The sequence below is a fragment of the Aphelocoma coerulescens genome (genome assembly GCF_041296385.1).
Source record: "Aphelocoma coerulescens isolate FSJ_1873_10779 chromosome Z unlocalized genomic scaffold, UR_Acoe_1.0 ChrZ_unloc_scaf_1, whole genome shotgun sequence".
Lineage (NCBI taxonomy): Eukaryota > Metazoa > Chordata > Aves > Passeriformes > Corvidae > Aphelocoma > Aphelocoma coerulescens.
This window is the reverse complement of record NW_027184086.1, coordinates 1319404-1346429: the sequence shown is the minus strand read 5'-3', so window position 1 is coordinate 1346429 and position 27026 is coordinate 1319404. Positions and strand designations below refer to the sequence as shown.

The 27026-nt window shown below is 40.2% G+C and overlaps 1 protein-coding gene across 4 annotated transcripts in view; it reads right to left on the bottom strand.

Moving 5' to 3' along the window:
• The window catches only part of PJA2 (praja ring finger ubiquitin ligase 2), a 32261-nt gene extending 11426 nt beyond the window's left edge, over positions 1-20835 (bottom strand). For 2 of the 4 annotated variants that reach the window (XM_069002625.1, XM_069002628.1), the window contains exons 1-3: positions 20681-20710; positions 8611-8811; positions 2965-4006 (exon numbers count right to left, since the gene is read on the bottom strand). In XM_069002625.1, coding sequence (XP_068858726.1) covers positions 2965-4006; positions 8611-8809 — 1241 coding nt within the window. In that variant the 5' untranslated portion in view covers positions 8810-8811; positions 20681-20710. The other 2 variants (XM_069002627.1, XM_069002626.1) reach the window with 2 other exon arrangements.
• Between the last annotated feature and the right edge of the window lie 6191 nt (positions 20836-27026).

Here is a 27026-nt window from a genome sequence, read left to right as displayed (position 1 = left end):
GTTTGTTTTTTATGCTGTTTGATCAAGTTTTTAAATATATATTTTACAATTTTATCTTAGATACTCTAAGACTACCTGAAATACTCAAATTTCTTGTTTTAGTTGTCTCTATTTTACAATCCAAGAATGACTTCCAACACACTTTAAAATAATACTCCTTTGGTTTTAGTCCAGTTTGTTCTCTTTAAGGTTTATACACAAACACTCATTCAAACCAGAAAAGGATATGCCTAAAGCCACTAATACTAAACAACTGAAGAACATTAAATATTTCAGAACTCAAGATTTAACTGTGCTCAATCTGCAGAGCTGAGATGCAGAACATTACTTAATGGTTAGAGAGTTACAGACTTGTCACTTCCCAAAAGCATAGCACACAAACTTAGCCTCTGCATGTGGATTTTCTGACAAATAGTGTCTCCCCCGGCTGAATCCCCTCCTAACCTGTACCTGCCATACAGGCCAAAATAAAATGGAGTGAAATAACGGATATGATCCTCCTCCCTCCATGCCTGCCCTGAGACATTCCACCACCCTTCCAACTTAGAACATACGTGGTTCTAACAAACATGCAAGACTTTCTCCTTCCCACACAGCTTCTACATGCTAGCACCACAATAGCTGTGCACCTCCTTGAAGCAAAAATGTGAGGTAGAGGCCCACACTGCAACAGCCAAAAGGAGGATTTCTCCCTGGGTTGGGAATAAGCTAAAACTGAGCTGAAGGATGTCATTTGACACATATGTCAAATCCACTTTTTATGCAAAACTTCACCTTTCAAGAGGGAACATATTACTCCTTTGTACAGTCTAATCATCGACAATTTACTTCATAAACATAAGCCTTTTGAGGTTTTAGAACATAAATTATGGGGATTCTAAGTTAAAAACATATGACTCCCATTTACTGGTTCAGTTATTGTCATCATCAAGAACATTTCAAATAATCAATCCAAGCTTCTTTTTGTCATGCTACAATAACCCATCACTATGCATCATGGAAGCCAATGCTATAATTGTAGAACACATTCCACTTCCTTCATGGTATTTTAATCTTCTAGCAGCAGCATTTCAAAAGTGGAAAAGATTATGCACAAACAAAAATTTTTGAAAAGTAAACCTTACAAGGGAAGGATTCATTTGCAAGTACCTTTACTAAGAATCACTGAATTGTCAGGGTTGGGAGGGACCTTTGAAGATCATCCAGTCCAATCTCCCTGCCATCCTGCAATCCGGCCTGGAGCCAGTGACACAGGAACGGTCCTAGGTGGGTTTGGAATGTCTTCAGAGAGCGAGACTCTGTGACATCCCTGGGCTACCTGTTCCAGTGCTCTGCCATCCTCAATCTGAAGTTCTTATTGTGGTAGAACTTCTTGTGTTTCTGTTTATGCCATCGCTCCCTGTTCCTGTCATTGAGCACCACTGAAGAGACAGTCTGCCACCATCCTTCTGGCATCCACCTTGGAGATATTTATTTGCATTAATGAGGTTCCCTCTCAGTCTCCTCTTCTCCAGACTGACCAGGAACAGCTCCCACCTCTCCTCATAGGAGAGATGCCCCAGACCCCTCATCATCTCTGTGGCCTCCACTGGACCCTCTCCAGGAGCTCCTTATCTTTCTTCAACTGTGGAGACCAAAAATGAACACAATATCCCAGATGTGCCTCACTAGGGCCAAGAAGTGGGGCAGGATCACCTGCCTGACCTGCTGGCCACACCCTTCCCAATGCATCCCAGGATCCCACTGTCTCTCCTGGCCCCCAGGGCACACACGACTGACTCATGGTCAACTTGTCACCCACCAGCACACCCAGGTCCTTCCCAGCAGAGCTGCTCTCCAGTAGGTCAGCCCCCAGTCTGTGCTGGTACTGGGGGTTATCCCCCCCAAGTGCAGGACCCTAAACCTACACCTTGAAGAAAAAAAGCCCCTATGTCTACTATTGCATTTTAAAATGCATTTTTTTCTCTCATGGTTGCAACTCTGCAATATTTTAAGGACAAGATTTTATGCAAATTAATTTTCATGTTTTTCTCTCTACAAAACCCCAGGAAACACAATCTACTAAGCAGGTTAGCTTATGAATGGCAAGCACATGCACAAAAGAGCCACATCAACATCCAGAAGACATGTCTTGTAAAGAATGCTGTGGGAACAGAGTCAACAAGATGAAAGCAAACTGGAAGAAAAATAGGAAGAAAGCCATCACAAACACTACTGCATCTTCCATAAATGATTAGAAAGCTAGCAATGTTTTTACCCTCAAATAACTCAGTTATATAATTCCAAGTCATGGTGAAAAGTTCTCAACCGACATTTTATAAACAGAAGTTAATCAACGTGTAAGGTTTATCCAAATTAGCCTGTCTTTTAGGTGAAGAGCTCAAAACAGGAGGAACCTGAATACTACTTCTTGTGTCAAGGTTGAAGCAATTTATAAATCTAAAACTGCAATAATTAATAGTTACTTTGGAAATACCTATTAGTCTGAAGAATTTCCATTAAAAAAGGGATTATAAGCAACCCTATCAAGTTATTCTTCAGATATTACAAGGAAGAACAATTTCTTTCAAAAGGCTGGAGACAGGAACATAAATAGGCTGCCATACAAAAAACTGAGATTTGGTAGCAAAAAACCAAATCCTGAAGAATAACCCTAGAAGGAAACTTTCAAAGCTCAACAAGGCTTTCAGTCTTTGCCCTCCATCTGCTCAGTAAAAATGAAATAAAAATAAACAAATAATATCCCTCAGTGATAAGATGCTCTGACTGCAGACATAAGGAAAGGCTTTTTACATTACCAAGGGAGTGAAGGAGAACTGAAAGGAAAAGTTGGCATCTTGTTATCTGATCATATTCTGAAATGCTTCAAGTTTTTATGTCTCATTGGCTAACATAATGTTCAGTTTTGCACATTATTTACACAAAAGATTCAACACTAAAACAGATATAAAAATGAAATTTTACCTGTCTTCATCTTTGTGGGACATTAAGTAATGTCTGTTGCGGTCTTCAAACTCATTCCAAAAAGCACTGTCACTTAGAACATTGTTTTGTTCTTGAGCTACTGCCTGTCTTCTTAAGTCTGTTTCTCTGTTCTTTTGATCACTATGCATTCTTGAGAGAAAGAATAAACCAGAACTCATCTCTTCCTTGCCATCTCTCAAGGGACACTCAGGATGGCATTGCTGGACATCAGCAATTCCAATTCTCCTCCAGGAATCACTTTCCTCTTCATCATCACTAGGGAGATGATTTTCTCTCTCCAGCTGTTTTGCAGTATTTTGTTTTCTAATTTTAGGTCTCACTACTAGCTCAGGTGAATTTTCTTGGTCAGTCTCTCCATCACTGATGTTTAATACATCAGCAACTGGTATGGGGCTTCCAATTCCAACATCCACTGTATGTTTTATCCGCTGTGTTTCATACCTGTCACCACTCAGGCTAATTTTTGGTATAGCTTTATCTTCAGCAGATTTAAGTGTCCTATTGTTTGGACATGCCAAAGGCATTGGTCCTGCTTCTTCACAATTTTCTCTATAAATGCTGTGGTCGAAAGCAGACAGTCGGGACTGTAAGTCACTAAGAGACTCCACCTCTTTTTCACACTGGCAAAGTATGTTATCTAGTCTTCCCTGAATTAGACCTGCTGCTTCTCTTATCCAAGAATATTTGTATTGAGCATCCTCTTCCTCTCCATCACTGCTATCTGGCTCATAGGAGTCAATGTTTACAAAAGCAATTCCATTTTTAGCATTCAAATTATTACGCCCTCCAGATGTGTATTCTGCAAGGTCCTCAGATTTTTCATATGGATTCATAAAGTCCTGTGAGATTTGGTTGCCTTCTAGACCGTAACAGAACACAGAACATGGTGACGCAGTCACTTCTGAAGTTTGGCTTGATGCACTTTGGCAAACAGGTTCTCTAGTGCCAGCATCTTTTGACAAAGGCTCATCTAATAAATCAGCAGAAACTTGAACCAATGGACTGGAACCTTCAGAGAAAGCTTTAAGAAAGAATGCACTGGAATAATCAAAACCAAAAGAAATATTCTCATCTGCAACAACTGTTCATTAAAAAGAAGGGATAATTTACTAGGACTGCAGTGGAAAGTGATAGAAACATTTATCAGAGATGCAGTCATTCTTCAGTAATATATTTACTTTCTCATTTATACAAACTAAGTCTATAGAAATAGATCTAAATTATACAATTCCAGCTACAGATATAATAAGGAAAAAAGGATTAAAGGAACACGTACACAAGCAGAATTTTTACATTGTTTATATAAAAGGGAATTATAAGATAACTGGAAAACTGAAAGAACATCTCTTTCCATATTTGACTACCCATTCATTAACTGGCTAAATTGTGCCTTCTGCCACACTCAGATAAAACCACTTACTGCTACTATAAATTACATACTAAGAGAACTGTATTTTGTATATGCACCTTTGAGTGCAACTCTTTATAAGAAGAAAATAGCAGGGTTGAATGTGGTATTACAGTTAATAGTTGCTTCATCACAAATGCATTTTAGTTATATTACACTTGAACACTTCTTGCATAAAGAGACAATAAACATCAAATCTAGCAGAAAGAGCTGAAGAAGGTAAAAACACGTATATTGCTGCTACTACAAAATCAATCCCTTGTTCAAGTAATTTTTAAACTCCTAACCAAGGAAATAGCCCAGACTATTTTGTCCAAAATCTCATCTAAATTGTTACTCCATGACTAGGTTGGTGAATTCCTGGCACTGGAATCTTATGAGAGCTATGCCCATCAGCACCAGGAGTCTGGCTTCCAGGAAAAAATACTATATCTAACTAATTAGAATCTTGAAGCTCCTCCACAAAATTGCTAAGAGCTGAGGCTGGCTGGCAGGGCCCTCTGGAGATCATCCTGTCCACTCCTCTTGCCCAAGCAGAGTCACACACAGTAAGTTACCAAGGAACAAATCCAGTAATATTTTTAATATTTCCAATAATATCTCCTTCTACCCACCTTCCACAGTTTCTTAAATTCCTAAAGCACCTGGATGATAACTTCATGGCAGAGGTACTAAATGGGCCAACTAGGATAAGTGCCCTCCTTGATTTATTGCTTGATAACAGAGGGTCTCATGAGCCAAGTGGAGACTGGTGACAGTCTTGGCCACAGTGAGTATGAAGTGATCAAGTTTAAAGTCTCTGGTGACAGAAGGAAACTCTGGACATGAGAAGAACAGACCTCAGGCTGCTTAGGGCACTAGTTAGTCTGATCCAGGGAAAATGCTTTGGAAGGTTGCTGGGGTCAGCGCTGGTCGCTTTTTAAGAACGACGTCCCAAGGGCACAGGAATAGGCAATTCCAAAAACGTTGGGAAGTCAAGCAAGTGAGGCAGAAGGCCAACTTGGATGATCAGAGATCTTCTTTAGGAGCTAAAGCAAGAAAAGAAGGTGTATGGCCTGTGGAAGCAAAGTCAGGTGACATGGGAGGAATACAGACATGCTGCTGCCACTGTAGGGAGAAAATTCATGTGGCCAAAACTCAACTGGGGTTGAAGCAGGTCAGAAATGTGGGGGACAATAAAAAGAGCTTTTTTAGTATGTCAGTGCAAAGGCAGTGCAGAAATAACATCAGCCCATTACAGGAAAAGGATGGTCACCTCACAGACAGGGAAAGAGACAAGGCAGAGATGTTAAATGATTTCTTTGCCCATCTTCAAGACTGATGAAGAGAGTGTTGATCTCCAAGGAGGTCCCAGTGCCCTGAGCTGGAGGACGATGACCATGAGAATGGTCAACTCCCAGTCAGCCCTGAACTTGTATGAGATCTGCTGCTCCTGCTGAATCCGTGTAAATTTAAGGGGCCTGATGGGATTCATCAGAGAGTAGTCAACAAGCCAGCTGATGTCATAGCAAGGCCTCTCTCAATGATTTTTGAACAATTCTGAGAATCCACAGAGGTCCCAGCTGACTGGACACTGGCTAATGCTGTCCCAGTTTTCAAGGAGGGCAAGGATGACCCTGGAAATGCAGGCCTGTCAGTGCACTTCAGTTACTAGTAAAATTAGAGATGACTGTTCTGGTGTGGCGAAAAACCTGAAGGACAACGCAGCCATTGGTCACAGCCAGCAGGGTTTCATGAGAGGAAAGTCCTATTTGTCAAACCTAATTTCCTTTTACAAGAAGGTATTCCACCTACTGGATCAAGGGAACCAGTTCATGTAATCTTCATGGATTTTAGCAAAGCTTTTGATACTGCCTCTTATAGGATCCTTCTGGACAAAACTGCCCACAGCTGGATAAACACATCATGTAATGGGTGAGCAACTGGCTCACAGGTCAGGCACCAAGGGTGACAGGGAATGGAGTGAAATCACACTGGTGACTTGTCACTAGTGGGGTTCTACTGGGCTCCACTTCAGGCCCAATGCTCTTCAAATCTTCATAAACAACCTAGACAGAGGACTCAAAGGTACACTAAGTAAGTTTGCTGATGACACTAAATTGGAAGATGCTGATGAGCTGCTGGAGAGCAGCACCATGGAAAGCAACATGGGTGTCCTGGTCAATGGCAAGTTGAACATAAGTCAGCAGTGCCCTGGCAGCCAGGAGGGCCAACCCTGTCCTGAGGGCCATCAGGCACAGCATCACCAGCCAGACCAGGGAGGGGATTGTCCCACTGTGCTCTAAGCTGAGGCGGCATCTCCTCGAGTGCTGGGGGCAGTTTTATGTACCACCATGTAAGATATAAAGATACTAGAGAGTGTCTAGAGGAGGGCCATGAAGATGGTGAAGAACCAGCAGGGATAAGCCACACAAGGAGTGGCTGAGGTGACTTCATCTGTTTGGTAATAAACACATGAACAAATGTAAAGGAAAGGTGTTTTGTTATTAGACTAATTTACATACAAAGCAACTGTATTAAAAAGAGGGAGATAATACACCCTTAAACCGCATGTATCTAATGACCCATAAAATAACTGCATGCTGCTGTCTGTGTAACTGTAACAAGAAATATGGTAGTGTTATAGAGAGAAAGTAGGAAGATCTCCACAAACATCAACACTACCTTAAAGGAAATAAACCTTCAACTAGATGAAAGCATAGAAAATGTATGAAGCATGGACAACAGTAAACACACTTCAATTAGAAAAAATTAAAAACCACCCAAATATTATCTACATCACAACAGATTACAAGAACAAAGCACTAAGCCATTATCATTTAAAAAGAAAAACAAAATTAGAATAAGAAAGCAGTTTCAAAATAGTCTCTAAGGGAAGGAGAAAAAAAAAAGCTACCTTGTAGAACCATAGAATCACTTATGTTGAAAAAGACCTCTAAGATATCAAGAGCAACCATAAATCTAACACTGCCAAGTCCACCATTAGACCATGGATACACATTTTAAGGACCTCTAAGAACTGGCGACTCCACCACTTTTCTGGGCAGCCTGTTCCAATGATTGACAACCCCTCTGGTGAAGATATTTTCCCTAACAGCCAATTAAACCTCCCCTGGTGCAATCTGAGGACATTTTATCTTGTTCTATCACTTGTTATTGGGAAGAAAGACCCTCACACTCCTCACTCCAGCCTCCTTCTCAGCAATTGTACAGAGCAAGAAGGACCCCGCTCCTTTTCTCCAGGCGGAGCACCCACAGCTCCCTCAGTTACTCCTCACCAGACTTGTGCTCCAAACCCTTCCCCAGCTCTGCTCCCTCCTCTGGACACACTCCAGCCCCTCAATGTCCTTCCTAAATTGAGGGGCCCAGAACTGGACAAGGTGTGGATTCACCAGTGCCCAGCACAGGGAGGACAGTCACTGCCCTGGTGCCACACTATTGTTGACAACGGCCAGGTGCCTTTGGCCACCTGGGCACACAGACGGCCCATATTCAGCCAGTGTTGAGCAGTATGCCCAAGTCCTTTACTCCCAGGCACTTTGGAAGATCTAAGGCTGTATCAAATGGGGTTTTTTAAGCTGAAGACCTCAGCCAAAGATATGGGACCATATTTCTAATCCAAGAAGCCATTCTGTATTCCTCTATTAAATTATTATTCAGATGCTAATGTCACAGAAGGCATTTTGATAAATACTAACATCCAATATTCATTAAACAAAAAAGGGAAGTGGCTTAACTGGTACAAACAAATAAAAAAAGGACTTTCAAAGATGTTCTATAGGCTTAAAATAATTTTTACTATGGCTGACAAAGACAGAACAACCTGGGTCATGATGCATCAAATATTTCACAGCCTAGTTCCAAACAGAAGGTTAGAATAGGTATTCTCTTCAAAATGTGAATTTTAATTTGAAGACAAAATAATTTGAATTATACAAGGTTATTGTTATCTAGTTTGTTAGAATGCATTAAGTCATTATGAATGCTCTTCAGGCAAAACTACACAGCCTAGTATGGATTTATTAGATTAGATTATCTATACTTCATAAAATGAAATTTAGTATAAAGGCAAATTAAAGACATACAGAATGTACTTTACGTGTTATTTGTGGCTCAATAACATGAGCCATTTACATGGCTCTCAGTGCACCTTCCTCCTCTACCCCCAAGCATCCCAGTTTGCACCTAAGTGGTAAATACACAAAGAATATACATACATAAAGTATTCTCTTTCTGAACATCTTCCATTTCTAATTGTTTGCAGTCTTCATTCTGTTGATGTCCATCTCTGTCATGATTATTCAAAAATGGTCTAAACCCAACATAGGAATGTCTTCTTCCATATCTTCCACCTGTAACAGTCTGATATGCTCCTGCAGGTTTGGGCCAGGCAGTTTTGCCAAGTCCTTGCCCCATTGCTACAGGAGATTATGGAGGAAAGAAAAAGACAGACACTTGTTAGACAGCAATATGTTTTTGCAGTTTCCCTCTTCCCTACCACTTTGATATACTTTTTTTAGCAAGGAATTTTCTATTTCTCTAAAGTCTTAAGCTTCATTAATAATGTGATTATTAAAAACATGAAGTGCTCTGGGCCCATATGTTATGAAAGCATGTAACTGAGTTTTCATCTACGCTAAATAATATTGGCAAACACTGATTGTGCCCCCATCTTAACATGTTTTTAGTCAATAACAGACTTAATAAAAAAAAAAATTAAAAAATCAAGCCCAGATGTCATAGCTTTTTTGGTTTTTTCACCCTGCTCATAAATCTGACGCAACACATATATCAGCTTGCAGAAAAGATTTGCAAGCACTATAAAGGAAAATCCTTCAGGTAATACAGCACAATTCAGGCAGCCCTAGCTAGCTTATCTTTGTGACTGGAAAAGTATAATTAATCAAATCACACCTCCTAGCAAAAGTCACAGGGAGAAGGCTTTATTCTTACTGCTAAAGGTAGAATGTTCAGGCATGGCTATACAAAGCATTGCCCACACACTGCTTCTTAGAGCAGTTTTTCATATTAATGACACTTACAGCTTTCACCAAGAAAATACGGGATAAGGAGTACAAAGGAACTTGAGAAACAGTGGAGAAAGGCTGCTGATATTGTAATAATGAGAGATTTTAATACAGCACTGTTATCAGGTATTAATCTAACACATAGGTTCATGCCCAGATGCTGTTCCTTGTACAAATGCAATCAGAAGTTCACTATTTCAGACATACAGTGACTTCTTTGTGTCCCTCTAAGTCACTTTTAATCTTTACTAGATATGGCATTTCAAAGTTTCTGTTCTTTAAACTCACCAAATTAAAAAGTTAAACACAAGGAAGATAAAGTTTGCAACCATTAACATAGAGTATTATGAACTTCAGAAAAATACGAAAGCTTTTTTATTTCCTGGCTGTGCAACTAATCTCTTCATTACACTTAAAAAGAGAGTATCTATGAGCAGAGACATATGAAAGAGACTGAACCTTTGCAGAAAAAAATTAGCAGGCATCTGAGGCTTTTTTTCCTCATTTATCTATGAAGCTCTATGGAGTTTGAGTACACATAATTTTCCCTGGACATATTTTTGGGTATTTGTCCGGACCTGGCCATCCTACATTAAAAACCAGAACCTAAAATGTTTGTTTGGTTGTTAACTATACCACTCCTGCAATCTTTAGAAAGGTAAAAATTCTGGTGTCTTGGCACAACAAAAATCCTGGCAACTAATGCAAGAAAAAGACGACTGACAATTCATTTTCCCAGCTAGTCAGCCAATAGTTAATATCCTTATTAAGTCAACCAGCAAGTTAATTTTATTCAACCAAGCTCTGACAATCCTGAAATTTCCCTTGATTACAACATGGCTGGTCAGCAAACTGCCAGAGGGAGCTGATAATTAGCAGCCACATCCAAATCTGCAGAGCAAAATCCAACAGTTAGATTAGAAAATCAAAACAGCAATGTAGAAATCTGTCCTCAAACAAGTGGTTGAAACACACAAGGTAAAAATACAACAAAATTGCCTAACTCTTAATTTCATTTTGTTCTCTAAAACATCAGTATTGTTCAAAAACAGATGTCCAGTCAACAGAGTCAAGTTCTCTGAATGCAAATGTTTCATTTTGAAAAATCGTGCAAAATTTGTTTAATGCACTACATTTTTTATTCCGAATAATGCTCTTGCATACAGAGTATCTCATCACATATTCAACTGTTCGTAGAAGATAGAGCAGACAGTTAGTTATTATTCTTCTGTCCTGGGGAAGATTTATTGGATCAAAATAGTGAAAGCTTTCACCACTTACTGTATAAGTATTGATGTCATATTTGGTTTTCAGGAGAGGCTAACTTCTACCTAGATACAAAATATCTCAAAAATAAGAGCAGGAGGCATGCATTTATTTGCCTAAAATCAGCAGCATTTAGGCACGTGAATGCTGAGATCAATTTACAAGAAACCCTTCAGGCAATGAAGCTGTGAGACACAATGTCCTCTCTCAGGTATTTCTTCCAGGCCAGCTCAGCCTAAGAAGTAAGTATTGCTTCAGAAGCTCAGTTTAGTAGAACTGTTCAAAGCGCACCCAATATTCACTGATTTTCTGCAAAACTGACCAGTCTTAGAGAAGCAACACACCAGCGAATAAGTAACAGGGCAAACAAGTTACTTATTCACTTCTCTGGCTGAAGATGGTTATACACACACCTCCATACTTCCAAAACATTGTTACAGTCACCCGAATTCCTCAAAAGGATCACGAGAAGGAAAGCATTCTGGATTACCAGAGGTGGATTAAAAAAATGGGAGAGACTGTCTCCTAAAATGCACAGTTCTCAAACAGGTAAGTCCAGCTCTTAACAGGCACTGCCTTAATCACTGACACATAGTGGTGTGCTTCCTCTTTACTTCTACCAATACTGCGCTAAGGATACTACTCCCTAGAGACAGCAAATTACAGGCTATAGCACAGAAAGCCTCAGAATCTAGACCAAATCCATCTGATTTACCTAACCAACTTGTCCTCTTCCACAAGGATTTAAAAATAAAGAGGAAAAAAAATACCCGTTTTTCCAGAAGTGTTCAAGAGTAGATGCATGCCAACACATGTTCACAACCTAGCTGTAATCTAGTGTTCAGAAATCATCCACACTCTTGACCACAATACAACAAAAAAATCTCAAACCAATTTACAGAGCCAGATGTAGGACAACTGGAATTTCCTGCTGTGACACATGCTAGCAGGACCCAGTCCTCACCCACTAAAACCCAGCCACCTCCCTTTACTCTCCTCTCCATTACCTTTTGTTCTCTCCTACCTCCTCAACTCTCTCACACCCTGTGCACTAGTGACAAGAGCAGCAGCCTTCTCGGGTCAAGAAGTACATGACTGAGAGCCATGAAGGTGATCCGAGGCTGGAGCACATCTCCTATGAAGGCAGGCTGAGAGAACTGGGACTGCTCTGTCTGGAAAACAGAAGGCTTCAGGAAGGCCTTACAGCAACCTTCCAGTACCTAAAGTGGGGCCACAAGAGAGCTGAAGAGGGACTCTTTACAGACTGTGTGGGCCTATTACACAGGAGGAAAAAGCTTAAGAGAACGTGGCTGGGGGAAGGGGAGTGGGCATGGAGTGGGGGGGAAACAGTTCCAAGTGGTTTTCATCCCAAAGAGGGGAAGGATTGTCATCCTTTCCTGCTGCAGGAAGTATTTAACTAGCTCTTTCTTTTTTTTTTTTTTTTTTAAGAAATGTGAAATTAGGCCCAAATAGTTCTCTAAGAAGTTTTTTTTTCACTCTTTTAATAACTAGCACCTTTTTATGGTCTTCCTCAGGTTTTCCTAGCATTCATAAAATAACTTGTTTGCATATTCTGGACCCAATCTCAACACTTGACACAGAAGTAAAAAGAAATCCTTTATCCTACTAAATTGTTCTTTTTTCTCTGACATCTATGAATTACAGAAAACATTTTCTTCTACAAGGCAACAACAAGATCTCACATTCAAGGTTTGAAAAGGGAATGCACGTAATACTGACACAATTACTGTTTTCTAGTTTACCATCTTAAAAAAATAAATCTGCATTTGTTTCCAGAAGTATATGAATTCATTTGACTGTCAATTGGGCCAAACTTAAAACCAACTCATATTCTTCACACCCTCTCCCTTAACTGACTATTTGTGAATCATAATGAAATCACACCCCTGATCAACTCAAATAAATGTTGCAGGTAGAAGTATTCACATTGTCTTTTAAAAGGTATTATCTAATATTCTTTACCTGGAACCAGTACTCTACATCTCTTTCATTCCTGCAGGTATTGAAAGCTTCCAAGTGCAGATGATTTTTTTTAAAAAAAAATTGAATTAGAATGGAGAATTTTCAGTTTGCTAAGCACCACTGCTCAGGACTGCAAAGAGATGACTTCATTTCAGTTAACAGAAGAAAAGCACACAATAATCCCAAAAAAGGAGAGGAATATTTCAATTTGAATAACTGAAACAACATCCTACTGTTACAAGTTCCTTCTCTTGCCTCTATGAACAGATTAACACTGAAATGATTTCATTTTTTTACTATGCTTTCAAGCTTCAAACTACATACACTAGCAAATTAATACTCAAAGCAATCAATATTCAGTTAAAATTTACTTTCACTGTCTGGGATTCATCTAAACCTTAGAAAACCATATGCCAGGGTCTAACTCTCGTAGGCAGTTAAGCACCACACAGGTGATCACTCACTCTCCCACCCAGTTGAAAAGGAGAGAGAACAAGAAGTGTAAAAGTGAAAAAACCCATGGGCTGTGATAAAGACAGTTTCAGAATTTGTTTTTTTTTTAAGGAAAAAAAAAACGAAAAAAGAAGGGGACAAAGAAATAAAAGCAAGGAAAATGAATAATGCAAAAACCCCCTAATTGCTCACCAGCAACCCAACAATGCTCCGACAGTGCCAAAGTCGGAGCACCCTGGCCAACCTCCTTCCCCCTACCAGCTAAGCATGATGCTACACAGTCTGGAATAGCCCTATTGTCAGCTGGGGTCAGCTGTCCTGGCTGTGTCCCCTCCCCGCTCCTTGTGCACCCCTGCCTGCTCACTGGTGGGGTGAGAAGCAGAAAAAGTCTTGGCTCAGTGCAAGCCCCACCCAGCAATAATGAAAACATCCCTGTGTTATCAACACAGGGATGTTTCCAGAGAAAAATACAGAACACAGTCCCATGCAAACTCCTGTGAGGAAAGGTAGCTCTATCCCAGCTGAAAACAGTACACTGGATGATAAGCAAAATTCAAACTATTTTCTTATGGATCCAATCCATTCAACGAAAAGTTCTTTCTCTAACTCTCTGGTTTAGAGGTGACTTTAGGCTCCTCACTAGGATATTTGAGAACACAGTAGTGATTATTTCCATAAGCAGTATCAGCTCAGCTACAGGTACATTGATAAATGGAATATGCTTCAGGGACTTATTTTCCAGGCATTGTCTTTTCATCAACCTTCCAGGTCATTCTGAACTCTCCTTTGAGCTACAAATTCCACTAAGTCAATATTTTCACTCAGTATAGTTCCTTCTCTTTGCCTGAGGCTGGAAGTAGCCTGTGGTCCAAATTCAATAAGCTGTCCCACTTATCCCACAGGCTGGCCCACTACTGATTTCATTTTAAATTAAAATAATATTGCTTAGTTGTGTTTTTTTTTTTACCTTTCAGATTAAGTTTTAAAGCAAAAAATCCCCCAAAAACCATGATCATATCAAAATATTCTGATACCAATCTGAGACTCTTCCCAAGAGAGGCAAATGATCACCAGCAAACTAACAGCAGCTTCCTTCCACTTAAATTCTAAATGGTTTCTGTTTTGCATTTCCCCAAAAGCTTGCTGTTTTGTATGCAATTTGTGCCATAAATGCAAAACTGAAGTCCTGAAATATTACAGTCTATTACTATTACACCTATAACAATTAATTTTACAAATATTTACATTTCTGCATTTACCAAAGCATTAATCAACATGCAGGCTAAAAGAAATAAGTTGATTAGTATTTTGGACATTGTCTGTATACTCCAAATCTCAATTAATGACCTCCTGTTACAATCCATATAATCATCATAGACAATTCACAACTCTAGACAAATTATGAAAAAAGTTTCGCCAGACTTGAAATGGAGCAAGTGCTGCCACTATACAAACAGGAGTGAATTAAAGTATATGCAGGAAAGTATCAGTGGTTGCTCTAAAAGAAATGCGTTAGCTATATTCACAGGACAAGTCATGAGGAAGAGACACAAAATTTCTTCAAGTCCAGAGCTCTCCCTTAGTAAGTGGAGCCCAGTCATCACCTTCCATACAGAAATGACTGAATGGGCGAGTTGCTAAAAATGACCATCTTGATGCAGTTCCTTTCTGTCCTTAGACATCCTCCTAGAGTCGAAGATCCTGCACAGCTCCCATTCTCTCATCCAGGCTCTTCTGACCAATACGAGGGCACAGAATCCCCCTATGCTGATGTTTGCCATCCGGTCACTTCAGCCAAGGAGCCAGAGTTAGGCTTGCTCTGATGCAGCTTCAGATACGACTACAATGGTTGGCTTCAAGCTAAAGCAGCCTGCATGAACTTACTCAGGTCTGCCAGATTTCCTTCTCTGAGGGTCTAAGTCTGTCTTCGTATTTAAGAAGCTCAGCAGGCTCTCGAATTAGCACAGCTGAGGTGGTAGAACTGAGCGATTCCAGTACACATTTTACACTGTCCTCTTAGAGTCTATCTGCTTCAATGCTATACCCAACTCCTGCACTATTTACAGGGTTTTTTTCACTGACTTGCTCTGACTTTAGCCCAGTTCTCCTTACTTTCTTACACAAAACTGTAAATAGTTTGAATGCATCATATTCATCTCCCCTGATGAAAATCCTCAATCCTCTGTTTGATCTGATAAACTGACAGCTCTACCTTACCACTGTAATAATCAGTTTTACAGCTTTTATCCTAACTAATACATTCAGCAGAAATTACACATTAAATCTCATGAGGGAAGATTAAGCAACTGCAGTACTAAAAGCTTTTAAAGACGAGAACAGTGTGTATGCCATGTACTAACCAAGGAAAAGCAAGCCCCCTCCTCCCTTAGAAAGCTAGCATTGTAACTTTAAGAATAAAAAGCCTAACTTTGCCAGTAGTCCCTGTAGCAATCTGTTCTGTTAATGCAGAACACTACTATGTGCTGCTAATCATCAGGCAAACTTTCTTATCTCTCTCCTTCCCCAATATCACAAGTTTTTGTATTCTAAATAGGTGCATTAAACTAAGGGCACAGAAGTAACAATTTTTACCTACTGCTTGTCAGGAGATGTATAGAAATTCAGTCACCAACCCCTACCCCCATATCTGTCCTCTCTTCATATGACTCTCACATCTTGTACTTTTGTTTAAGTTCTGATTACAAACTTTCCAGAGGAAAAAGCATCTCTCTGGAGCTGAAAGACTTCAAATAGAAGCCAATAATCAACAAAATGCCAAGACTTTTCTACACTTTAAGCAGAAAAGGTACACTTCTACTTTTGTCAGTGCAGATACCCCAAAATACTTTAAGAAACCAGAACAATCACTTCCTTTCCCCCGATAAACACAGCAAGTAGAAATGACAAAAGAATCCCAAAGTGGAAGTGCAGGCCCTGGAAACTCTTACAAGACAGAGAGATATAATTCATCAACTAGAAGACCCAAAGATGTATTTTTGCATTGCTGCCTATCATCTTATATAACTGTCTTTATTAAAGCAAACTTAACCCAAAACATGTAATCAAACCTCCACCATCAGAAGCAGTAAAAGCAATTTTTAAATTTTTTTCCAAGTTTGGAGGTTTTTTGTTTTGTTTTGCTGTTGGTTTTGGTTTTTTCCTGAAGAACAGTGAAGTCTCAGCACTTTCAACTCTTCTTCTTTCATAAACTTAATTCTGTATCTTGGATACAAGAGTAACAAAAGCCTCTGATCCAATCAGCAGACAGAAGAGCTTACCTGAAGTTTCATGAAATAGAATCTGAGGTGATTCCAATATGCCAGTAAAGAAGTAAGATCATTCTCAAAAAGAGAAGCATGGGATATTATTGTCATGTAGGAATACACAACTGAGGGAATTACTAAATTACTAAATGTCCAGCTAAGCAGAAGGGCAGTGGAGGATTATAGAGGACCACAATACACAAAACTCAAGTCAATGTTTTCCTGTGTTTTGGCAAATAGCAACATATAGAGCCACATTAGCGTGAAGACTGCAAGACAGGAAAAGTAACCCTTGTATCCTGACCAACAATGTAAATCAGCTCCTATGCTCTGCATGTGGTTTTTAAATACCTTGCTTCAAAAATGATCACTGTTTTCCCTGAGACATGGAAACAACACATGGAAATGACATAAGGGAAATGTTTCTACCAGCAGGGACACGGTATCCCTCCAACAGATCACCTGGGGAGGCTGAAGAATACCCATCAGAAACACAGCCCAAAGAAAGGTATTCAAACAAACATCTAGCGAAGAATCACTGGGAGGAAGGGCTGGGATAGAGGATAAGCCTGACAAGATAACTGTTTGAGGTCACTTCCCTAAACAAATGCTCCAGAATTTTAGATACTTATTCTGCCCCCAAGCTAGAATCACAGTCCTACATATCTACTTTTGGGTGGAGTGGAAAGTCTGTGGGTTTTTTCCTCCAAACTGCTGGTGCTACAACACTATCATCTATCACTATTTGCTTGTTTGCACACAGAAGATAAATCACTATTAATTTTTTTCTTCTTCAAAATTTTTGGAAGGTTACACAATCAATATGCTGTACAAAATTGCACTGGGTTTACTCAGTATGGTACAAGTACTTGATTTTTTTTTTTGGTCATCTTTTAAAAACCTCTACTTTTCACTTAAAGCACCTTATTGAATAATGGAAACATACTACAGATCCATTACCTAGAAGCTAATTTTCAGGCCTCAAAAATACTGCTGCAGGTTCCTGACAGTACTCTCAGAACCTTACACTACAATTTTTTTTAAGCTGCCAAACTACAAATACCTGGTTCACCAAACGCATAATGAATAAACACCTAGTTAACATATGAAGTCAACTATAGCACCACTAAAACATAAGGCAGATTTTGCTGTTGTTTAAAATCATCCGGGTTAGGGCTCTTGAATTTTTTGGAACATTCTGACACTAAGCTGACATGATAGGACCCTTTGGTATACCCAATTATCACTAATCTCCTGAGCAGTAATCCACAATCTACCCTCAGGATCAGAACCATTTCTCTGTACTATATTTTTCTATAGCATCAATTACTGGCATCATTTAAATCTCAAATTTGTTATCACTTTGGATTTTCTTTTCCCTGCTTTGCTTCCAGCACAGCGATACTGACGATGCTACAGCAATGCAGAAAAAACACAGGCAACTTTAGAATCTCAACAACCACAAACTTTTCAGGTCCAGTTTTAACAACTGTTAAGGACACACACACGTGCCAGCCGGAATTCTCTACTTCCACAGTCACATATTTAGTTACCTGAAACGCTGCTTAAGGATTTAGTACAAAAACATCACACTTGAAATTAATCAAATTTGAAAAGCTGTTTTAAAACCACTCAGAATGATTAATGCCATTGGCAGCAGAATTCATAAATATTTTTTCCCACCACAACACATGAGCATTTAGCAATTTACATGACCATCCACTCTGTCATTCCTGCAGAGTATTGCACTCCTTACTACAAGCTCATCAATAATTACCTCAATTTCCCATATAAATAAGTCATAGCCCTGCTCCACAAAAACAGACAGCCGGGTGTGGCCTGTATGACAACAAAGATTCTTGTGAGAACTACTGCATTTTTGCACCCTTGCACAGCTCAAACAGCTGCCCCCATATTAAATGTGCACAGCATCACTACAAGTGCTTCAGGACATTCCCTGATAAACTGCATAGTGTGTTTTGTTTGAGTCCAGGCTACCAAAACCACAGAAGCGGAAGTTTCAGACACTGGTTCAGGTCAATGTGTCCTTTAGGGACAAGCACACTACCCCTTGTCCATGGATGTTCCGAACAGAAGGCCAAGGTGAGCTCACTGTCCTTCTCCAGTAGTCTGGGTTTATCTCTGCTTATTCCACATTTGAAGTCATTTCACAGTATTAAGTCTTTAAATACACTTTCCAACTGAAATAAACAAAGTAGCCCTTTAGAACCTGCCAAAATACACTGCTAAACATACAGATACAAGACTGCTGAAGCAGGATTGTAACTGCAGTGGGCTCTACCGGACTTCTAGACCTATCCACTAAAATGCAGAGGGGGTTATTACTGTATCATGAATAAATTAATTAGAACAAATGTGTTCCCCATACTTCGTTCAAAATACTATTCAGAAGTATTAGGACAAGCCTTGACAGAATGGTAAATTTTATGGTCACAGCTTCAAATGACATCCACACCTCCAATTACCTCAGATGCCAAATGAACGCGACCCACCCTGGAAACCACAAGCTGGGGACTGTCTGCCCCAAAAACAGCCCTTGCTGCTGTACAGCACAATAACACTTTTGGATTCATTCAAGCCTTCCTCAGAGTACAATAATCAAAACAAACACAGCTCAACAAGTACTATGGGCCACCAGGGAGATTACTGTGTAAAAATGGTAGCAATGCCAGCTCAATTTTTGCAACAAATACCCATACAGTGTTTGTGGAATTCATCCAATACGTCCTATCAGTGTTTGTCACTTGTTATGCTAAACTGCTTTTGCAGAAGTACACATTTTCATGGGATCAGCTAGCTTTACAAGGCAACAATTCATAAGTATTTCTTATTTTGATGAGGCTTTGATCTGTCAAGAACTCATGCACCTTACTAGACTGCACTGCAATTCACTATATCAGCAAAGGAAATTTAAAAAACGGGCCTATTTCATAGGAATCTCCTGATCCTGCACTTTAATGCAACTTCAAAATATAGACTTTTATGATCAACTTTTTCCAGACTTCTTCCTTTCTTTAGTGCATGGGAAAGAGCAGGAAATCAATTCTGTGAGAGTCTGACTCAGCTACAAATAAACTTATTTTATTACATACATTTGCTTACACAATTTTAAATAAGCATACTTCTCCCAAATGCAGCTTCAATCCATAAAGTATGTATTCTTCATTTGTGCACTAAAGAGAACACTAACAGTTTGACATCACTCTTCATTGCTACAGTCCATTTTTTTTTTCAAGATAGTGTGGCAAAAATCCAATCAAAAGTCATTCTTCTAAACTGCTTAACTGTGTGCACAGACAAATGCAAATCAAGAACTACACAGAAAAAAAGAAGTGCTGAGTATGTCACAGTATAGAAAAAGGACCTAACCACAGCCTCTAAGCTTTCAAACGCACCCTATGAAGTACACAGCCTCTAAACTTAAAATACACTTTCTAAGTTTTCGTGCACCATGGAGATTCACATAGTGTGTAACTCATATGTTTCACAGTGTTAATTCATCAGCAGTACCCAGTAAAGCCCGTGTGCAGGACATCCTGAGAACACTCAGCTCCACCACAGCCAACACTGCTCCAGACAAGCACTTCAAGAGAACTGCTAAAGGTGCAGCAGGAGGTGCTACTCTCTCCCAGGTACAAAACCCATCCCGTGCAGTATAACTACAGTTAATTAATTTAACTCGTGTGGAAGAAAAGGCGCATCAGCTACAATCATTGACAAATCTCCCCTGGTTTCTGGGCCCAAAGCACGTTCCTTCTGAACCCTGTATTTGGGGGCTGCTCTGCTGGCTCGGACCTCCCCTCCTCAAGCAGAGAGAGAAGTGTGAGCGTTTCACAACCTCGCTGAAACGATGTCAAGCGATGTCACTTCGCCCGTGACCCCGCTCACACCCGCGGGTGCTTTGGCTGACACAAGGCAGACCCCGCGCAGGGACCTCCCCCTTCCCCGGGATACTGAGTCACTGCCCTGGCGCTGTGGGAGAAAAACTACAAAACACAACAAAAAAACCCAACCAAACAAGAACCAAACCAAAACAACAACAAAAAAGGAAATTAACTGCAAGCACTTTGCCCCCGAAGGCCTGCCCGTGTCCGCTCTGTTGCTGTGCGCCCCGCCGGTTCCCCCGCACCCACAAACGGACGGGCACTCGCGGGGCCACCATGGCCCACCCGCGGTGCCCTCTCGACCCACCAGCTGAGGCCCCCGCCCTCGGCCGCAGGCCCGTTCCGGGAGGAAGGAGCAAGGCCGATACTCCACAGCACAAACGACCGTACCCAGAACTACCGGCAACTCCACCCGGCACCCCGACCACACCCGCCCCCTTTACGGGCGCCCGCCCCCTTTATGAGCGCCCCGCGGAGCCGGGCCGGGGCGGGAGCCACACTCACCCCGCCCGCTCCTGCCGCCGCTTCCAGCCCGCCGCCGCGCCACGGCCAATCGCGCCGCACGCAGCGCCGCGCCGACCAATCACGAGCCAGGGATGGGGCAGCGGCCAATCCCGGCCGGGGGCGGGGCCCGGGGGCGCGGCGGGGACTCCGGGCCGGGCGGGCCGTGGGGGAGACGCTGCAGCGGGAGTGCTCCGGGACGGCGCTTCAGCCGCTTTTAACCTCTGCTTTGTGGGGTTTGTGGTGATTTAACCCCGCCAGCAGCCCAGTCCCAGGCAGCCGCTCCCTCACTCTCCCACCAGCAGAATTGGGGACAGAATGGAAAGGGTGAAAAGCAAGGAACTCATGGGTTGAGATGTAGACAGTTTATAACAGGGAAAGCAAAAGCCACGCACACAAGCAGAGCAACACAAGCAATTAATCCAGTACTTTCCATGGTTGGGCAAGTGTTCAGCCATCTCCAGCAAAGCAAGGTCCCATTACAGTAAGGGTGACTTGGGAGGTCAAACCCCATCAGTCCAAACATCCTCTCCTTCCTCCTTCTTCCCCCAACTCTCTACACTGACCGTGATGCCATACGGTCTGGAATATCCCTTTGGTCAGTTTGGGGTCACCTGTTCCAGCTGTGTCCCCTCACAGCCTCCCACGCACCCCTCAGCCTCCTCACCAGCGTGGCCATGTGAAAAGCAGGAAAGGCCTTGGCTCAGTGCAATCCCTGCTCAGCAATAACAAAAACATATCTGCATTATCAACACTGTGTTCAGCACAAAACCAAAACACAGCCATATAGACAACCTAGACACTGTGAAGAAAACTAACTCAACGCCAGTCAAAACCAGCACAGACTTGACTACTGATTTTTATTAATATTATTTGTTCTTCAGGGAAATCTCTCAATGTCAACTTTGTGTGGAATATTTCAACTAGGATAAGCTTACATTATTTGACACTCTTATCAGTGCAAGTATTCCTACATTCTGTTCCAATAATAAACAGAGTCAGTTCTTGGAAAATAGAAAAATAAAAAAAAGTATTAGATGATGGCACCCTAACCTGCTTCCATCTACAGCAAAAGCTTTTTTGGCTGTTCAGTATTACCATGTTGGGTACACTCTAAATGCCTAGGAACGAATAATTTATGAACACCAATATCTACCTATTGAAACATGGCAACCATGAAAGACAACAGACTTCATTCTCAAAGAAGAAAATGGGTGAACACTGGGCCTAATGAAATGTGATTTCTGTTAATGTAGCCCATATTTGTGCTGCCATTTAGCAAAAAGAGCCCAAGAATCAGACTCCTCTCTTCCTCACTTACATTACCAGTTCAGTTCTCATTTTTAGTCATTTTCATCCTCTGTGTTTTCTGTCATTATTTTTCATGTCCCTCCAATTTAAGCAAGAGAAGTGACCGGATGCAGCTAATTTCTAGTGTTCTAGTACCTTGGCTAGTATGTGCACTGCCAGCTGCCAGCCAGGAAGCCTCATAAATGACTAACTGTGGAGTTCATGCTCTACAGAAATCCTGACTTGGCTTTCTTTCTCCTGCACATAGATACTAATTTTTTGCAGAACTTACAAAAATCTAAGTGTGCAAAAATCTTAAGTGTGTTGAAGATGGTCACCTGACTAATAGGGATGAAGAAGAAGCAGAAGCATTCAATGCTTTTTTTTTTTATTTTTTTTTTTATTTTATTTTTTTTTGTGTTTCTGTCTTTAGTAAACTGACAGGCCTTGTGTGGCCTGGTTCCCTGAGTCAGTACCACCAGTGTGGGAACAGTCAAATTCCAGTCCTGGACACTAAAAGTGTAAGGGACCATCTGTATCAGGTGAATGGTCACAAGTCCATGGAGTTTCCATGGGATTCATCACAGAGTACTGATGGAACTGGTGGATGTTACGGCATGACTCCTCTTGACCATCTAAAAGGTCTTGGGAGACCAGGGAGATCCCCACTGACTGGAAGTTGTCTGTGTTTTCCCAATTTACCCAAAAGGGTGTGAGGAAGGACCCAGGGAATGACAGACCTTTGAGTCTAACCTCAGGACCTGGGAAAATTATGGAGAAGATCATACTGGGTACCACTGCAAGACATTCAAAGAACAATGCAATCTTCAGGCACAGTCAACATGGATTCAAAAAGGGAGAGTCTTGTTTAACTAATTTTTATCCTTCTATGATAAGATCATCTGCCCAGAGGATGAAGGGAAGGCTTAATCCAAAGTGCATGTTGGTTTTTGGGGATTTTAATAAGGCTTTTTACACTGTCGCTCACAGCATCCTTCTGGAAAAGCTGTCCAACTGTGCAATGAGCAGGTACAAGCTGTACTGGCTGAAGGACAGGGATCAAAGGGTTGTTCTGAATATGGCTGGCTGGCTGCTGATGCTGTTCCTCAGGGCTCAGTTCTAGAACCTGTTCTGTTCCATATATTTATCAATTATCTGGATGCAGGAATTGACAGATTTACTGATGATGATACTAAACTAAGACCATGGGGTTGAGCAACACCAGGCGCAAACCTGAACTGGGAGAGGATTGGCTGGAGAGTAGCTCTGCAGAAAGGGATCTGGGAGCGCTGGTGGACAGCAGGCTCCACCTCAGGCAGCAGGAGGGGAAACCCCATCGTGGGGTGCATCAGACACAGCACAGACAGCCAACAGAGGGGATTGTCCTGCTGTACTCACTGTTGGTGAGGTCTATTCTATTCGATTCTATTCTAGTCTATTCCAGAGTTCCTTTTTTCTAAAATTACTTTTGCTAGAAACAGCTGGTGGTTCAAAACCATTAGGGAGGGGCTCTTACAGGCATGTATGCAGATAGACTCGTGGAAAGACAAGACAAACTCAGATACTTTGAGGCAATGATGTGAGTTATTCATAAAGATCAAGATAGGCTAGTGTTTGTAGACTACCTCTGTTACTAGAGTCTAAATCCCTCAGCAGCAGAGGATACAGATTTTCAATTTAGGGTTTATATTGAAAATCATCCTCTTAAGGAATCTACCCCCCACACGCACAGACTGGTATAAAAAGAAACAGGAGAAATTAGGCACTAAAGGTTAAAATTACCCTCTGTGAATACTCTTCATGCTGCATCAGCTCATGACTCCATGGCAATACAAGAAGTTTTGGCTGAAAATGTCAGTCTAAATAGAGGAATACTGCTACTGTGCAAACATCTTGCTTTTGTATCTTTAGCTGAGGAGCAGGTGGAAATTCTTCCTGAAGACTTGCTTTGCTGATGGATGGTTATACTCCAGTAAAACCAAAATGCAATAGTCCATGAAGGTTTTTTTTAACGAATTTTTAATGATTGCATAAGACCCCTCTGATGCAACCGATGCATCCATGCTATCATTCATGTTGTATTCAAAGGACTAAATAAACACATACATAGAAAGATCTGTGCATGTAAGCATTTAGTATTTCATAACTTTTAAAATCTTCCAATATTCAGACCATGTGTTTTTTCCTCAGGAAGCCAAACTGTAGCTTCTCATACCAATGCTGCACCCAGAAAGAGCGTATGGAATACTATATCGAGATCACTGTATCAAGAAGTGCCACCTCTTTTTCCAACCCTAGATTATTATGCTTTACAATGACAGAAAAAGTCTTTGATGATCAAGTTCATCCTCCCTCACAGAGGATTTCAAAGAAAACTATGAGAGAGTACTGAAAGGCAGACATGAAAATATGATGATTCCTTTAAAAAATTCTATTATCAACCATAAACTGTCATGCCTATGTGCTTTCTTGATGTGTCCTATTTTCTTTGCATAAATTTTGTCCAGGAGTTTTCAAGAATTTTGGTTTTTTTCAGGTTCTTGGTATTCCCACAATGTGCATGAATAGCAGCTTCAATTGGAGTTACTGTTGCATGTTAGGAATGTTGTACAATTGGTTATTTCAGGATACTTCTGAGCAAACAAAGTATTATGTGTACTTCATAGCAGAGCAAATATTTCTTAGAAGCATGAGAATTATCGTATGTACACACTACAAGTGATTTATTCAAGTACAGTTACTCAGAGGCATCCCCCCCAAACTCTGAAATTACAGCACAAGAAGATGTAAAAACACCAGTAACAAACATAGAACTGCAAATGAAATCTAGTCTCCAGAAAATTCAGATTGTTGTAAGTTTAGACAAGCATGTTGTGTTCCACTTTAAAACATAGAAAATGTTAATATAGTCCCATGTGACTCAAGAACAAGGAAACATTCCATTTAATAAAATGAAGGTAGAAAATTTTAAACTGGTTAAAATAATTTTTTCTGAAACATTGTAAAATTAGCCAAGGGGTATTTCTGCAAGGAAACATTACTGAAAAATGGTGTTATTTAAAACTATCATTAAGAACAAGCGTCTAGCAGAATATAACATATACTTTGCAGATTATATAGATAATATCAACATCTAGGTTTACAATAGTATAAATAACAAAGGCATACCAGCAATTATGGAAAAAAATATTATAAATATATGCCCAGAATTTTAGATTTCAAAGTATTTTTAATTTATTAAGAAGACATTTTCTCCATGGCTGGATTATTTCCTACCCTTGTACTTCAGAGTACTTCCCCAAAGTCCCTTTATTCCTACTGCTCTAGCAAAGACTTAACAAGATTTAAGTTTTTTCTTCATTCAGTGTGGTAATTTCTATGTAACAAAACATTACTTTCTGTATTAAAATCAATTAAATAGTCCTTCAAATAAAAATAGATTCTAAACTATCTTAATTAAAATGATTTCTCTTTCTTACAGCTAAAATCACTTTCTTTGCATGGCACTAGGACTGAGCCTACTGAGCTGCTAAACAATGTATCTACTGTTTCAGACCCTTTAACACCTCCAAAAACAAAGCAAAACAAAAATGTAACAAATGAAATATGATTTTATTCCAGGTCACATTATCTAAATAATCCACTTGGATGCTAAAACACAGCTGTAAGATATAAAGTATTGCTCTGACAGTCCTCATTTGTGCTGGATATTTAAACCAAGTATGAAAGAATAACAATATTTGAATCATTATTTTGTGGGTAAGATGTGGTCATTATTCATAGCAATTACTAATGGGTTAATAAATATATTTTTTATATTGCATTTACATAGAATAGAATAAAGTAGAATAGAATAGAATAGAATAGAATAGAATAGAATAGAATAGAATAGAATAGAATAGAAGTAGAATTTTCAGTTGTAAGGGACATAAAATGATCATCCAGTCCAATTGCCTGACCACTTCAGATGTGACCAACAGGTTAAGTGTGTTATGAAGGGCATTACACAAATGCCTGTTAAACACTGACAGGCTTGGGGCATTGACCACCTCTCCAGGAAGCCTGTTCCTCTATTATGCTAGATGGGAATTTACGTCACCTCTACAGTATGGATTAGACACTGAGCCATGTTCCTATAATCCAGACCTCCTAAAATACCTGTTGATACAGTTTAGCAAAACCTGAGCCCTGAAGGATAACTCAGACTAGTAAATTAAATACTAACTAACAAAAAATTCCCAAGGCAACCATAACAAAGTAAAGTTTCATTAAAGAGACAGAATAGTCTACATATATTTGTATCTCATAATAATATATCAGGATATACACAGGCTATTAAGTATGAAAAAATTACTGCATGCAATCTCTCTACCTCTGAAAGTACTTTCTAAATAAAAGCTCTTTATAATTTGAATTCCTACCAAGGTGTCTGATTAATTCAATTCATTTGGCAGTGATACATTGAATCAAATAATGGGCCCTAGCAAACAGGTCTGTATTAAAAACCCAACAAAACATCCCCCACAAAACCCCCTGAAATTCCACAAAAAGCTGATACACAAACAGGTACACTACTAGTTATAGATATGAGGCTCTCTTAATCGATATACAAATATATCTCCTGTTTATCCATCAAGACAGCACACATTAGGATTACAATTCAAAGGGCTTTAGTCAGGAAAACGTTCTTTGTCAGGAAAGCACTGAAAGAGATGCAGAAGGCTTATGCGCAGACAAGTCAAAGGTTGTGGAAGTCTCCCTTGTGGTTGTGGAAATCTCTCCCTATACCTCCTTCCTAAATTACAGTATTTTTAAAAAGAAGCAGCCAACTTTTTCTGTCCTGAACAAGAGTGTTAAAAAGAAACTAACTGATTTTAGGCCTCTTCTTCATCTACTGTAGCAGTTACAGCTGTTGCTTCAAACTTGCTACATCCTAGGCATGTAA